General features: G+C 43.7%; 1 protein-coding gene across 3 annotated transcripts in view; it reads right to left on the bottom strand.

Annotated features, from left to right (window-relative positions):
• The window catches only part of gopc (golgi-associated PDZ and coiled-coil motif containing), a 74296-nt gene that overhangs the window by 19028 nt on the left and 42595 nt on the right, over positions 1-12673 (bottom strand). For all 3 annotated transcript variants that reach the window (XM_072499400.1, XM_072499398.1, XM_072499401.1), the window contains one exon: positions 12483-12648. In XM_072499400.1, coding sequence (XP_072355501.1) covers positions 12483-12648 — 166 coding nt within the window. The remainder of the gene's footprint in view (positions 1-12482; positions 12649-12673) is intronic.

Below are 12673 nucleotides of genomic sequence, written 5' to 3'. Positions count from 1 at the left end.
AAACAGGATTTTTAAAGGGCCGTCAGTTTCCAGCTAATATTGTCACCTCTTGAATGTTAGACTTTCTCCCTCTTCTGTGTCCAACTCAGAGGTAATAGCATCTCTAGACACAGAGAAAGCATTTGACAGAGCAAAATGAGATTATTTGTTTGAAATTTTTGGAAGATTTGGATTCGGCCAAAAGATTTGCCTCATGGATCTGCTTACTATACAATGCCCCCACTGCCAGCATTCACACAAATATTTTATATTTTGCCTACGTCCCCTTGTTTAGGGGCACTAGCAGGGCTGCCCGCTCTCCACTTTTATTTGCCCTGACAATACATCCTCTCGATGAAGAGGTAATAATCGGTACGGGGTGGAATATCTGGTATCACTTTATGTAGATTACCTACTTTTATACATTACAGATCCAATTCCCTCCTTCAATGATGTAGTGAAGACAGCCTTTGGTTCCTTCTCTGGCTACAAATTAAATCTAGGCAAGAGTGAATGTTTGATTTGATTTGATTTATTGTTACATGTACCGAAGTACAGTGAAAAGTATTTTTCTGCAGCCGAGGGGACGTACACAGTACGTATATAGTAGACAAAAGAATCGTCAACAGAGAACATTGACAAATGGTACATCGACAAACAGTGATTGGTTACAGTGCGGAACAAGGGGCCAAAGCAAATACATGAGCAAGAGCAGCATTGGGCGTCGTGAATAGTGTTATTACAGGGAACAAATCAGTCTGAAAGGGAGTCGTTAAGGAGTCTTGTAGCTATGGGAAAGAAGCTGTTCCTATGTCTAGATGCGAGAGTCTTGAGAGTTCTGTACCTTCTGCCTGATGGAAGGGTCTGGAAGAAGGCAATGCCTGGGTGGGAGGGGTCTCTGATAACGCTGTCTGTCTGTCTGTATACAGAATCAATGTGGGGGTGACAAGCTTATGTGATGCGCTGGGCTGAGTTCACCACACTCTGCAGTTTCTTGCGATCTTGGACCGAGCAGTTGCCATACCAGGCTGTGATGCTCTCTCTATCCGGATATCTCAGATCGCACATCTGTAGAGGCTTGTGAGAATCGATGCAGACCTGCCAAATTTCTTTAGCTTCCTTAGGAAGTAGAGACGTTGTTGGGCTTTTGTGACTGTTGCATCAACGTGAGTGGACCAGGACAGACTATTGGTGATGGTGACCCCCAGGAACTTAAAGCTATCGACCATCTCCACTTCGGAGCCATTGATGCAGACGGGAGTGTGTGTCGTGCTACGCTTCCAGAAGTCGATGATCAGTTCCTTGGTCTTTCCAGCATTTAGAGAGAGGTTGTTTTCGGTTCACCATGCAACCAAGTGATTTATCGCCCTCCTGTTGTCGGATTCGTCTTTTTTCGATTAACCCCATGGAAGACGAGCCCATTTAGACATATTACCCTTTCGCCTCTCCCGTACAAGTTGCCGTTACTTGGGGGTCAAGGTGTGTGGGGAAATGGGCCAGGGTTTAGAAAACTCCAAAGTATATTATGGAGGTCACCTGACCTATAACTGTTTATTGATTTTGGTTACGATGAGCACAAGAGCCTGCCTTTCAGGTGTTATTCAACAGAATGCTTAGACGCTTTTACTCAAAAAAACAAGCTTTATTCTAAGAATTGAGTTAACATTTGTATAAACACACACAGTAAAAACTTTTTGCAACTCCAAACATAAAGACCCCACACAGCTACAGTAATCTATGTATAACCCTTAATGATTTCCCCCTTAACTGTTCCAATTCAATAACAAGATCCCATAAACCAAAAAACCCTTTTTACCAAAACAGTAGGTAACTATAATCATTGGGTATCTTCCTTGGAATATCTCTTTAAAATTGAAAATAGAGACACAGGTCAAAATATTTCTCTGTCTGAGTACAGCAGCCAAATATGAAAACGAAAGTAAAAATTCAGAGCCACAAACCAGCTCCAAAACTCAAAGCGAAAATAAAAACTCAAGAGAGCCTCAGCCCAGCACCACCACACAATGACATTACTGAAGCCAAGTGATAAGACAAAAACATTTCTTAAAGGGACACTCCCATGACAAAATCTGAATTAGTTGGGTTGGAGATGAAATACAAGCTTGTATTGTTCGGAGTCAAATGTCAGATTATACATTTGCAGTTTGGCAGTGATAAAAGTGAAAAGTTACACCAGCCTTTCAGGATCCAGATTGCAAAGGTGCACAGTCAGCAAGTTAGATACCATTGTGGGTGCTGGTACGGCGCACCATTCAGAAGTCACAATTCATAACTTGGAAGCCAATTCAGGGCAGAGAGGAAGGCAGTACCAGAAAGTGCAGGTTAAAAAGCTCTTGGTGTATGTGGTGTTCTCTCTCTCTTCTTTGTTCTCTTTCCAATGTTCTCTTTCCATTGCCCTGCTGGGTTTGTGTTTCTTTTGTTTGTATTTGAACGTGCACTAACCTAGTTTTGCAATATACTCAATCTCAAACTACCATCGGACATCGTCTCTTATTAGAAAATAAGAGATCTTACAGGGTAGCCCACAATTGGGCCTCACTCCACAAATCAAATCATTCCAGCCTGATGAGCAATGTTAGAACGGACCGAGAGATGGAACAATGTTTCTCTCTCTTTGGCTGGCAGTATTCAAACAATAAAAATGAACATACTCCCTAGATTTCTCTTTTTCTTTGAATGCCTACCCATTTTCCTACCCAAATCCTTTTTTTGTTAAGATTAATAAATTAATATCCACTTTTATCTGGCCAGGCAAGAGTCCCAGAACCGGCAGTGGTCTACTCCAGAGGGAAAGACAAACAGGGGACTTGGCCCTCCCAAATTTATTCTTTTATTACTGGGCCGCCAATGTCCAAAAATGCTTACTGTGGGTCAGCAATCCTGGTTCAATCTTGGGTCAAATGGAGGCTCATTCTTATACTACATCCACTCTCCTAGCCATAGTTACTGCACCATTGCCCTTTTCTCCCACTAGACTTGCCGCAAATCCAGTGGTGGTCTCCTCTCTTAGAATCTGTAACCAGTTCCAACAACATTTTAAACTTCTGTCCTTGTCTTCACTTGCTCCTATCTGTAATAACCACTTTTTCTTACCTTTCGGGGCTGGTAATTTGTGGAAATTGAAAGGACTCAGGATCTTTCGCATCCTGCTCATGGAGAAGAGGTTTGCCAGCTTTAACGAATAAATTTCAGTTAAAGTTCGCAATGTCACTCGTATGGCTTTCCCTTACTATTCTTTGGCTCCACCTTTCACCTTACTAGAGAGGAGTCTATCTTCGGCTCAACCGGGCAAGGGGGGGGGGTTCAACCTCAGTCCTATATGGCCACATTTGTTTATCTGATCACTCCCCACTGAACGGGGGTGAGGGCGAAATGGGAACTACACCCTGCACTCAAAAGCGAGGTTTGGAGAGAGGCCCTATACAGGGTCAACTCCACATCCTCATACGCCTGGTTAAGCCTAATTCAGTTCAAAGTGCTACATAGGACACACTTGACCAAGGCAAGGATGGGTGTTTTTTTGCAAAAGTTGTGAACAGATGTGTCCATTGTTCACTTCGCCCTGCACATCACATGCATATGTTTTAGACCTGCCCTGGACTCGCCAGCTTCTGGCTTTCCTTCTTTAACACTATGTCTTCTATTCTCTGATTAGAATTACAGCCATGCCTGTTGGTGGCCAGATTTGAGGTTTCGGACTCTCTGGTAGTTCACCCTGGGACAGAGGTGGACCTTACCGCCTTTATTCCACTGATAGCTTAAAGGTGATTCTGCTCAGTTTGAAGTCCCTCGCACCACCCAGCGCCTCTGGTTGGACGGGATGAAATGTTCTTTTTGTATTTGGAGAACAGGGGCTTTGTTGAGAGATTCCACCTGAAATGGCAACCATTTATCTCCTTTTTTAAAGATCTAGTCACCGTCGGCTGATAGGGATTTGGGGTATGGAGTTTAAATTATTTTCTTTTTCCTATATTTGCAATAATTCTTGTTCTGTACCTGATTTGCATTGTTTATTGCTTTTGTTGTGTTATTTGTTACTTGTAAAAAACTGAAAATCTAATAAAATATGTATATTTTTTGACATCACCATCAGTTAACTATCTCTATCAAAAGGGGAGAGCAGTCTATGATCCTTGAAGACAATGGAAACTTTCATTTTCGGTCCTGTGTTGGAGCTTCACCAGGTTGATTTTTGTTTGGTATGCTTGGTGTTGCTCCTGGCATGCCCTCCTGCACGTTTCATTGAACCAGGGTTGATTTCATGGCTTGACGGTAATTCTGACAATTCTGTTGCTGCTGATGGCCCACAGCGCCTCATGGATGCCTTGAGTTGCTAGATCTGTTTGAAGTCAAGCCCATTTAGCATGGTGGTAGTGCCACACAATACAATGGTTCTATCATCAATATGAAGACGGAACTTTGTTGCACAAGGACTGTGCGGTGGCCACTCCTACCGATACGGTCATGGACAGATTTATCAGCAGCAGATAGGTTGGTGAGGATGAGGTTCAAGGTGCAGCACGGTGGTGCCCCACGTCACCGAGGGCCCAGGTTCGATTCTGGCCCCAGGTCACTGTCTGTGTGGAGTTTGCACATTTTTCGCATGTCTGCATGGGTCTCACACCCACAAACCAAAGTTGTGCAGGGTAGATGGATTGGCCACGCTAAAATTGCCTCTTAATTAGAATTTTAAAAAAGAACTAAAAATAAAAAAAGAGGATGAGGTTAAGTACTTTTTTCCCTCTTTTTGGTTTCCTCACCACTGCCGCAGCTACGTTCTTTAGGGCTCGACCAGCTCCGTTTGTGTTAGTACTAACAAGCCACTCTTGGTGATGGACATTGAAGTCCACCAACCAGAGTACATTCTGTGTCCTTTCCACCCACAGTAGTTCCTCCCAAGTGGTGTTCAACATGGGGGACCACTGACTCATCAGCTGACGTGGATGGTATGTGTTACTCAGCGGGAGGTTTCCTTGTTATGTTTGACCTGGTACCACCAGACATCATGGGGTCCAGAGTTGATGTTGAGGAATCCCAGGGCAACTCCCTCCTGAATGTATACCACTGTGTCACCACCTCTGTTGGATCTGACCTGCTGGTGAGACAGGTGGTGATATCTGGGACATTATCTGTAAGGTGTGATATTGCGAGTATGACTGTGTCAGCTGTTGTTTGACTAGTCTCGAAGACACCTCTCCCAATTTTGGCACAAGCCCCCAGGCATTAGTAAGGAGGACTTTGCAGGGCTGGGTTCGCTGTTGTCATTTCTGGTACCTAGGTTGATGCCGATTTCATTCATTTGTGTTGTATTCTATGGGGATACATAGGGGAATGGGACTGACTGATTAATAAGGGGATCGGGGTTACGGGGAGAAGGCAGGAGAATGGGGATGAGAAATATCAGCCATGATTGAATGGCAGAGCAGACTCGATGGGCCGAGTGGCCTAATTCTGCTCTTCTGGACTGGTTTGCTCTCCAGGGAGCCAGCATGGATCAGATAGGCAAAAGTGCCTCATCCTGTTCTACAATGAATACAGTGAATATTAATATGAAATTAATCAAAACATTTAAAAATAGTACTTGACAATTACTTAAAATAGAAAATAAGGCCATAAGACCACAAGATGGAGGAGCATAATTTGGCCATTTGGCCTTTCGAGTCTGCTCCGCCATTCGATCAGGGCTGATATTTTCCTCATCCACATTCTCCTGCCTTCTCCCCATAACCTCTGATCCCCTTATTAATCAAGAAATCTCCTTATTAATCAAGAACACCAGATTTGTGCTTGAAGTGCTTTTCCCTCCAGGGCTACAGATCAGAAGCTGGAAGGTGGAATTCGACTGAAAGTTCTTATGCTCGAAGAAAGAACCAATGAGCAGCAGTGGGCAATTTAGCCTCTCGAGACTTCTCCACCGTTCAAAACGATCATGGCCTCAATTCCACCATCTTCCCCGTTCTCTGTAATCCTTCAGCCCATTACTAATTAAAAATTTGTCTAACTCCTCCTTAAATTTACTCACTGTCGCAGCATCCACCGAACACCCCTTATCCACCGATAAGGGGTAGCAAATTCCACAGATTCACGACCCTTTGGGAGAAGTAGTTAGTCCTCATCTCGGTTTTAAATTTGCTACCCCTTATCCTGAGACTATGACCTTTCGTTCTAGAATGCCCCACAAGAGGAAGCTTCCACAGGGCAGCATGGTAGCACAGTGGTTAGTACAGTTGCTTCACAGCTCCAGGGTCCCAGGTTCGATTCCCGCCTTGGGTCACTGTCTGTGCGGAGTCTGCACGTTCTCCCCATGCCTGCTGGGTTTCCGCCGGGTGTACCGGTTTCCACCCACAGTCCAAAGATGTGCATGTTAGGTGGATTGGCCATGTTAAATTACCCTCAGTGTCCAAAAATGTTAGCTGGGGTTACTGGGATAGGGTGGAGGCTTGGGCTTAAGTAGGGTGCTCTTTCCAAGAGCCAGTGCAGACTCGATGGGCCGAATGGCCTCCTTCTGCACTGTAAATTCTATGATTCCACATCTACTTTATCCACACCTTTCATCATCTTATTTACCTCAATTCGATCTCCCCACATTCTTCCAACTACTCGAGGCTATAGGCCTAAACTGCTCAATCTCTCTTCATAAGACAAACCCCTCATCTCTGGAATCAATCCAGTGAAACTCTTCTGAACTGCCTCTAATGCCATTACATATTTTCTCAAATAAGGGGACAAAACTGTGCACAATACTCCAGGTGCAGTCTTACCAATGACTTGTTCAATGGCAACAACACTCCCTTACCTTTATACTCTATTCCTCTAACTATAAATGCCAACATTCCATTCACTTTCTTTATTACCTGCTTTACTGCCTGCTAGTCTTCTGCGATTCATGCACGAGGACACCCAGATCCCTCTGCAATGGAGTATTCCAAAGTCTCTCCCCATTTAGATAATAAGTTGTTGTTCCATTTTTCTGACCAAAATGGATGCTTCACTTATCCACGTTAAACTTCATCTGCCACATTTTGGCCCACTCACCTAACCTATTTATATCCATTTGTAAGGTTATTTCCTCATTGCAACTTACTGTCCCACCTATAAAAAAAAAAGCATGGGAAAAGATGGGAAAATGGGTTGGAATTAGATAAAGACAGGAACATGGGAAAAGGAAAAATGTTAATCGACCCTAAACTGAGCATGGTTTCAAAATGTTAAACGGGCTTATCATGTGCCAAAATTTAAGCTTTTCAGTTGGTTTTGAGGGCTCTTATGAAAGTTAAATAAGAGCAGTACAGGCAAACTAACAATCAAGATTATACAGTCTTGGCAGTAATATGAAGTTCCTAACAGCAAAAACGTAATGAAAAGACAGATGCAGTCACAGATAAACAGCCCAAGTGTGCAGTACTATTTGAGATGTCTAGGGGCATATATGCAAGTCCAATAACTGGAGCACCACTTTAGCCTGGGGAGTTGCTTCAATGTCTGGCTTTGGGGTTCTAATTCATAAAATTTATAGTATTGTTACACTGCACAGGAGGTCATTTAGTTCACAGTTTCCACATTGACTATTTGTAAGAGCTACTCAGCTAGTCCCACTCACCATCCTTTATCCAAAGCCCTGCATTGTTTATGTTTTTTCAGATAATTATCCAATTCTCTTTTGAAAGACAGCTTGAATCTGCTTCCTCCAAATTCTCAGGCATTGCATTCCAAACCACTGCTCACTCACTGCTTAAAATGTTTTTGCTCTAAGACCATATGATATAGTAGCAGAATTAGGCCATTCGGCCGATATTTTTCTCATCTCCATTCTCCTGCCTTCTCCCCATAACGCCTGATCCCCTTATTAATCATGAACCTATCTATCTCTGTATAAAAGATCATGGGTGGCACGGTAGCACAGTGGTTAGCACTGTTGTTTCACAGCGCCAGGGTCCCAGGTTCGATTCCCAGCTTGGGTCACTGTCGGTGCAGAGTCTGCATGTTCTCCCAGTGTCTGCGTGGCTTTCCTTCCACAAGTCACGAAAGACGAGCTGATAGGTAATTTGGACATTCTGAATTCTCCCTCAGTGTACCCGAAAAGGTGGCGGAATGTGGCAACCAGGAGATTTTCACAGTAACTTCATTGGAGTGTTAATGTAAGCCTACTTGCGACAAGAATGATTATTATTAGACACTCAGTGATTTGGCCTCCACAGCCTTCTTCGGCAAAGAGTTCCACAGATTCACCACCTTCTGGCTGAAGAAATTCCTCCTCATCTGTTTTAAAAGATCGTCCCTTTAGTCTGAAATTGTGTCCTCTGGTTCTAGTTTTTCTCTACAAGAGTGGAAACATCCTCTCCACATCCACTCTATCCAGGCCTCACAGTATCCTGTAAGTTTTCAGTAGACCTCTCGACACGAAAGCTAACATTGCATTTGCCTTCCTAACTGCCGACTGAACCTGCACGTTAACCTTAAGAGAATTGTGAACAAGGACTCCCAAGTCCCTTTGTGCTTCTGATTTCCTAAGTATTTCCCCATTCAGAAAATAACCTGTGCCTCCATTCCACCTTCCAAAGTGCATAACCTCACACTTTTCTACATTGTATTCCATCTTTGTGGAGTCTGCACATTCTCCCCGTGTTTGCGTGGGTTTCCTCCAGGTGCTCCGGTTTCCTCCCACAGTCCAAAGATGTGCAGGTTAGGTGGATTGGCTATGCTAAATTGCCCTAGTGTCCAAAAAAGGTGAGGTGGGATTACAGGGATAGGGTGGAGGTGTGGGGATAGGGTTGAGGGATGGGTTCAGGTAGGGTGCTCTTTCCAAGTGCCGGGGCAGACGCGATGGGCCGAATGGCTTCCTCTGCACTGTAAATTCTATGATTATCTGCCACTTCTTTGCCCACACTCCTAGCTTGTTTAAATCCTTCTGCAGCCCCCTTGCTTCCTCCAAATGCTGCCTTTGGGCAGCACGGTAGCACAAGTGGATAGTACTGTGGCTTCACAGCGCCAGGGTCCCAGGTTCCATTCTCTGCTGGGTCACTGTCTGTGCGGAGTCTGCACGTTCTCCCCTTGTCTGCGTGGGTTTCCTCCGGGTGCTCCGGTTTCCTCCCACAGTCCAAAGACGTGCAGGTTAGGTAGATTGGCCATGATAAATTGCCCTTAGTGTCCAAAAAGGTTAGGAGGGGTTACTGGGTTAAAGGGATAGGGTGGAAGTGAGGCCTTAAGTGGGCCGGTGCAGACTCGATGGGCCGAATGGCCTCCTTCTGCACTGTGTGTTCTATGTTCATTGTTCTATGTTCTAATACTACCTGCCCCTCTACATCTGCATACTTAGCAACAGTGCCTTCAGTCCCTTCTTCCAGATTACTAATGTATATGGTGAAAAGTTGTGGCCCCAGCACAGACCCCGGAGGCACACCACTAGTCTCTGGCTGCCATCCTGAAAAAGACCCCTTTATCCCCATTCTCTGCCTTCTGTCAGTCAGCCAATCCTCTATCCATGCCAGGATCTTGCCTTTAAGTGTAGTCTCCTATGCGGCACCTTGTCAAAGGCCTTCTGGAAATCGAAATAAATCAGGTCCACTGGTTTTCCTTTGTCGAACTTCCTTGTTACTTCCTCAAAGAACTCTAACAGATTTGTCAGACATGACCTCCCTTTGACAAAGCCGTGCTGACTCAGTCCTATTTCATCATGCACTTCCAAGTACTCCACGATCTCATCTTTAATAATGGACTCTAAAATCTTACCAATGACCGGCCTATAATTTCCCATCTTCTGCCTTCATCCCTTCTTAAACAGCGGTCTTACATTAGCCACTTTCCAGTTCTCTTCCTGCCTCCAGTGATTTCTGAAATTTCACCACCAATGCCTCCACAATTTCCACAGCTATTTCTTTTAGAACCCTGGGGTGTAGTCTATCCGGTCCAGGTGATTTATCCACCTTCAGACTCCAGTTTCCCCAGAACCTTCTCCTTACTGATGGCCACTGCACTCACCTCTGCCTCCCACTGTCATCCCACTAGTGTCTTCTACTGTGAAGACTGATGCAAAGTAACTATTCAGTTCGTCTGCCATTTCTTTGTTTCCCATTATTACTTCTCTAGTCACATTTTCCAGTGGTCCAATGTCTATTTTTGCCTCTCTCTTACCTTTTATATATTGAAAAATCTCTTCCTATCTTCTTTTATATTACCAACTAGCTTGCACTCATATTTCATCTTCTCCCCCTTACTGCTTTTTTAGTTGTCCTCTGTTCGCTTTTAAAGACTTCCCAATCCTCTGGCTTCCCACTAATCTTGGACACCTTGTATGCTTTTTCTTTTGCTTTTATGCTGTCCTTGACTTCCCTCATCAGCCATGGATGCCTTGTCCTCCCCTTAGTATGTTTCCTCCTCCTTGGGATGAATTTCTGTTGTGTCTCCCAAATAACCCCCAAAAGCTCCTGCCATTGCTGCTCCACTGTCTTCCCTGCTACGTTCCTTTTCCAATCAACTCTAGCCAGCTCCTTCCTCATGCCACCTCTGTTTTTTGTCAATCACCTTAAATTGGTGTTTTCCGGTTCTCAGCTTGCCCAGGTTCCTCATGATATTGAACATCTCATCAAATCTCTTCTCAACTTTCTCTGCTCTAAAGGGAACACCCTCAGCTTCACCAATCTACCCTCACAACTGACATCTCTCATTCCCAGAACAATTCTCGTAATCTTTACTGCATCCTTTCCAATCCTTTCAGACCCTTTCCAAAGTGTGGTGCCAAAGATTGGAAATAACAGTTGTGGCCGAACCAATGTGTTTTGGGATACATCTTTTTTTTAAATTTAGAGTGCCCACTTCATTTTTTAATTAAGGGGAAATTTAGCGTGGCCAATCCACCTACCCTGCACATCTTTAGGTTGTGGGACATAACCTATGCAAACACAGGGAGAATGTGCAAACTCCACATGGACAGTGACCCAGGGTCATAACCACTGCGCCACCCTGCAGCCTCCTTAAAGATACATCTTGATAAGCAAGGGGGTGAAAGGTTATATGGTGTAGGCAGGAATGTGGAGTTGAGTTACAATTAGATCAGCCATAATCAAACAGAATGGCAGAGCAGGCTCGAGGGGCAGAGTAGACTATCCTGCTCCTAATTTGTGTGTTCATTTATTCTTACATACCATACCTTCCTTGCTTTTGTATTCTATGTCTATTTATAAAGTCCAAGATCATGTATGCTTTATTGACTACTTTCTCAACACATCCTAGCACTATCAAATGATTTGTGCACAAACATCCCTTGGTCCCTCTGATCCTGCACCACCTTTAGAGTTATATCCTTTATGTTGTATTGCTTTTTTCATTCTGTTCACTAAAATGTATCCCTTCACTGCATTAAATTTCATCTGGCATGTTCCTGCCTATTCCACCAGGATGTTGGTATTGGCTCAAAGTCTGAAACTATCTTCACAGTTTACTATGCTTTAAAGTTTTATGATCATCTGCAAATGTTGAAATTGTCCCCCAAATCTAGGTCATTATTTTGATCAAGAAAACAGTGCCCCTAATGCCAATTCTTGAGAAGCCCCACCATACACTCGCCTCTAGTCAGAAAGCCACTCGCCTCTAGTCAGAAAGCCAAACATTCACCACTACTGTGTTTGCTGTCACTCAGCCAACTTCAGACCAATACTGCCACTGTCCCTTTTACCCCATGGCTTCAGTTTTGCTGATAGGCCTCTAATGTTGCATTTTATCAAATGCCTTTTCGCAGTCCATGTCTCTCACAACCAGCACATTACCTTCATCAATTCTCTTTGTTGCTCCATCAAACTAAATTAGTTAAGCAGGATTTTACATAAACTTGCTTTCCTTAATTAATCCACATTTGCCCAACTGACTCAAGATTTTTTCCTCCCTCAGATTATCGTTTATACATAAAAAATAAGAGCAGCAGGAGGCCTTTTGGCCCTTCGAGCCTGCTCCCGAATTATCAATTAGGTAATTATTGATTATCGAAAAACTTTCTAACTACGGAGGTTAAGCTAACTGGCATGTAGCGGCTGGGTCTCTCCTTACTCCCCGTTCAAAAAGGGTGCAACATTTGGAATTCTCCAATGAACAGCATTACCCTGTATTGAAGGAGAATTAGAAGAGTATGGCCAGTGCCTCCGTAATTTTCACCCTTACTTCATTCAGTATCCTCCAATGCAGCTGATCCAGTCCTGGTGACATATCAACATTAAATATATTCAGTCTTTAGAATATCTCCTCTTCAGTATTTTGTAGCCCACCAAGTGACTGAACTACCTCCTCTTTAACTGTGACTTTAGCAGCATCTCCTTCCTTGGTAAAGAAAGTTGCAAAGTTATAATTTAGTCCTCAGTCATGCCCTTTGCCTCCATGCATAAATCCCCTAATTGCACAGCTCCAGAGGATTTTCATTCTTTGGAAAGTTTTGAACTAACACACAAATAAATATTATCTTTAATTGGAAGTCTGAAAATTTAAATTTTACTTACATGCCCAGGCGGTATGGGCAGGGGACGTTTCGGGTCATTGCGCCCTCGACATGCCCTAATAACAGTTTTATGTCTATGAAGATGTATTTCTGCTTCTAGTTGGTTCCACAGTTTGTCATGAGCAGGTCCTTTCATATCTCGACCCAAAAGTTGGATTTGTTGCACTCTACACAAAATATTAGAAAGATTGA

The sequence above is a fragment of the Scyliorhinus torazame genome, chromosome 4 (assembly GCF_047496885.1).
Source record: "Scyliorhinus torazame isolate Kashiwa2021f chromosome 4, sScyTor2.1, whole genome shotgun sequence".
Taxonomy (NCBI): Eukaryota; Metazoa; Chordata; class Chondrichthyes; order Carcharhiniformes; family Scyliorhinidae; genus Scyliorhinus; species Scyliorhinus torazame.
Note: the sequence above shows the minus strand (reverse complement) of the source record. Positions and strands in the feature narration are given on the sequence as shown.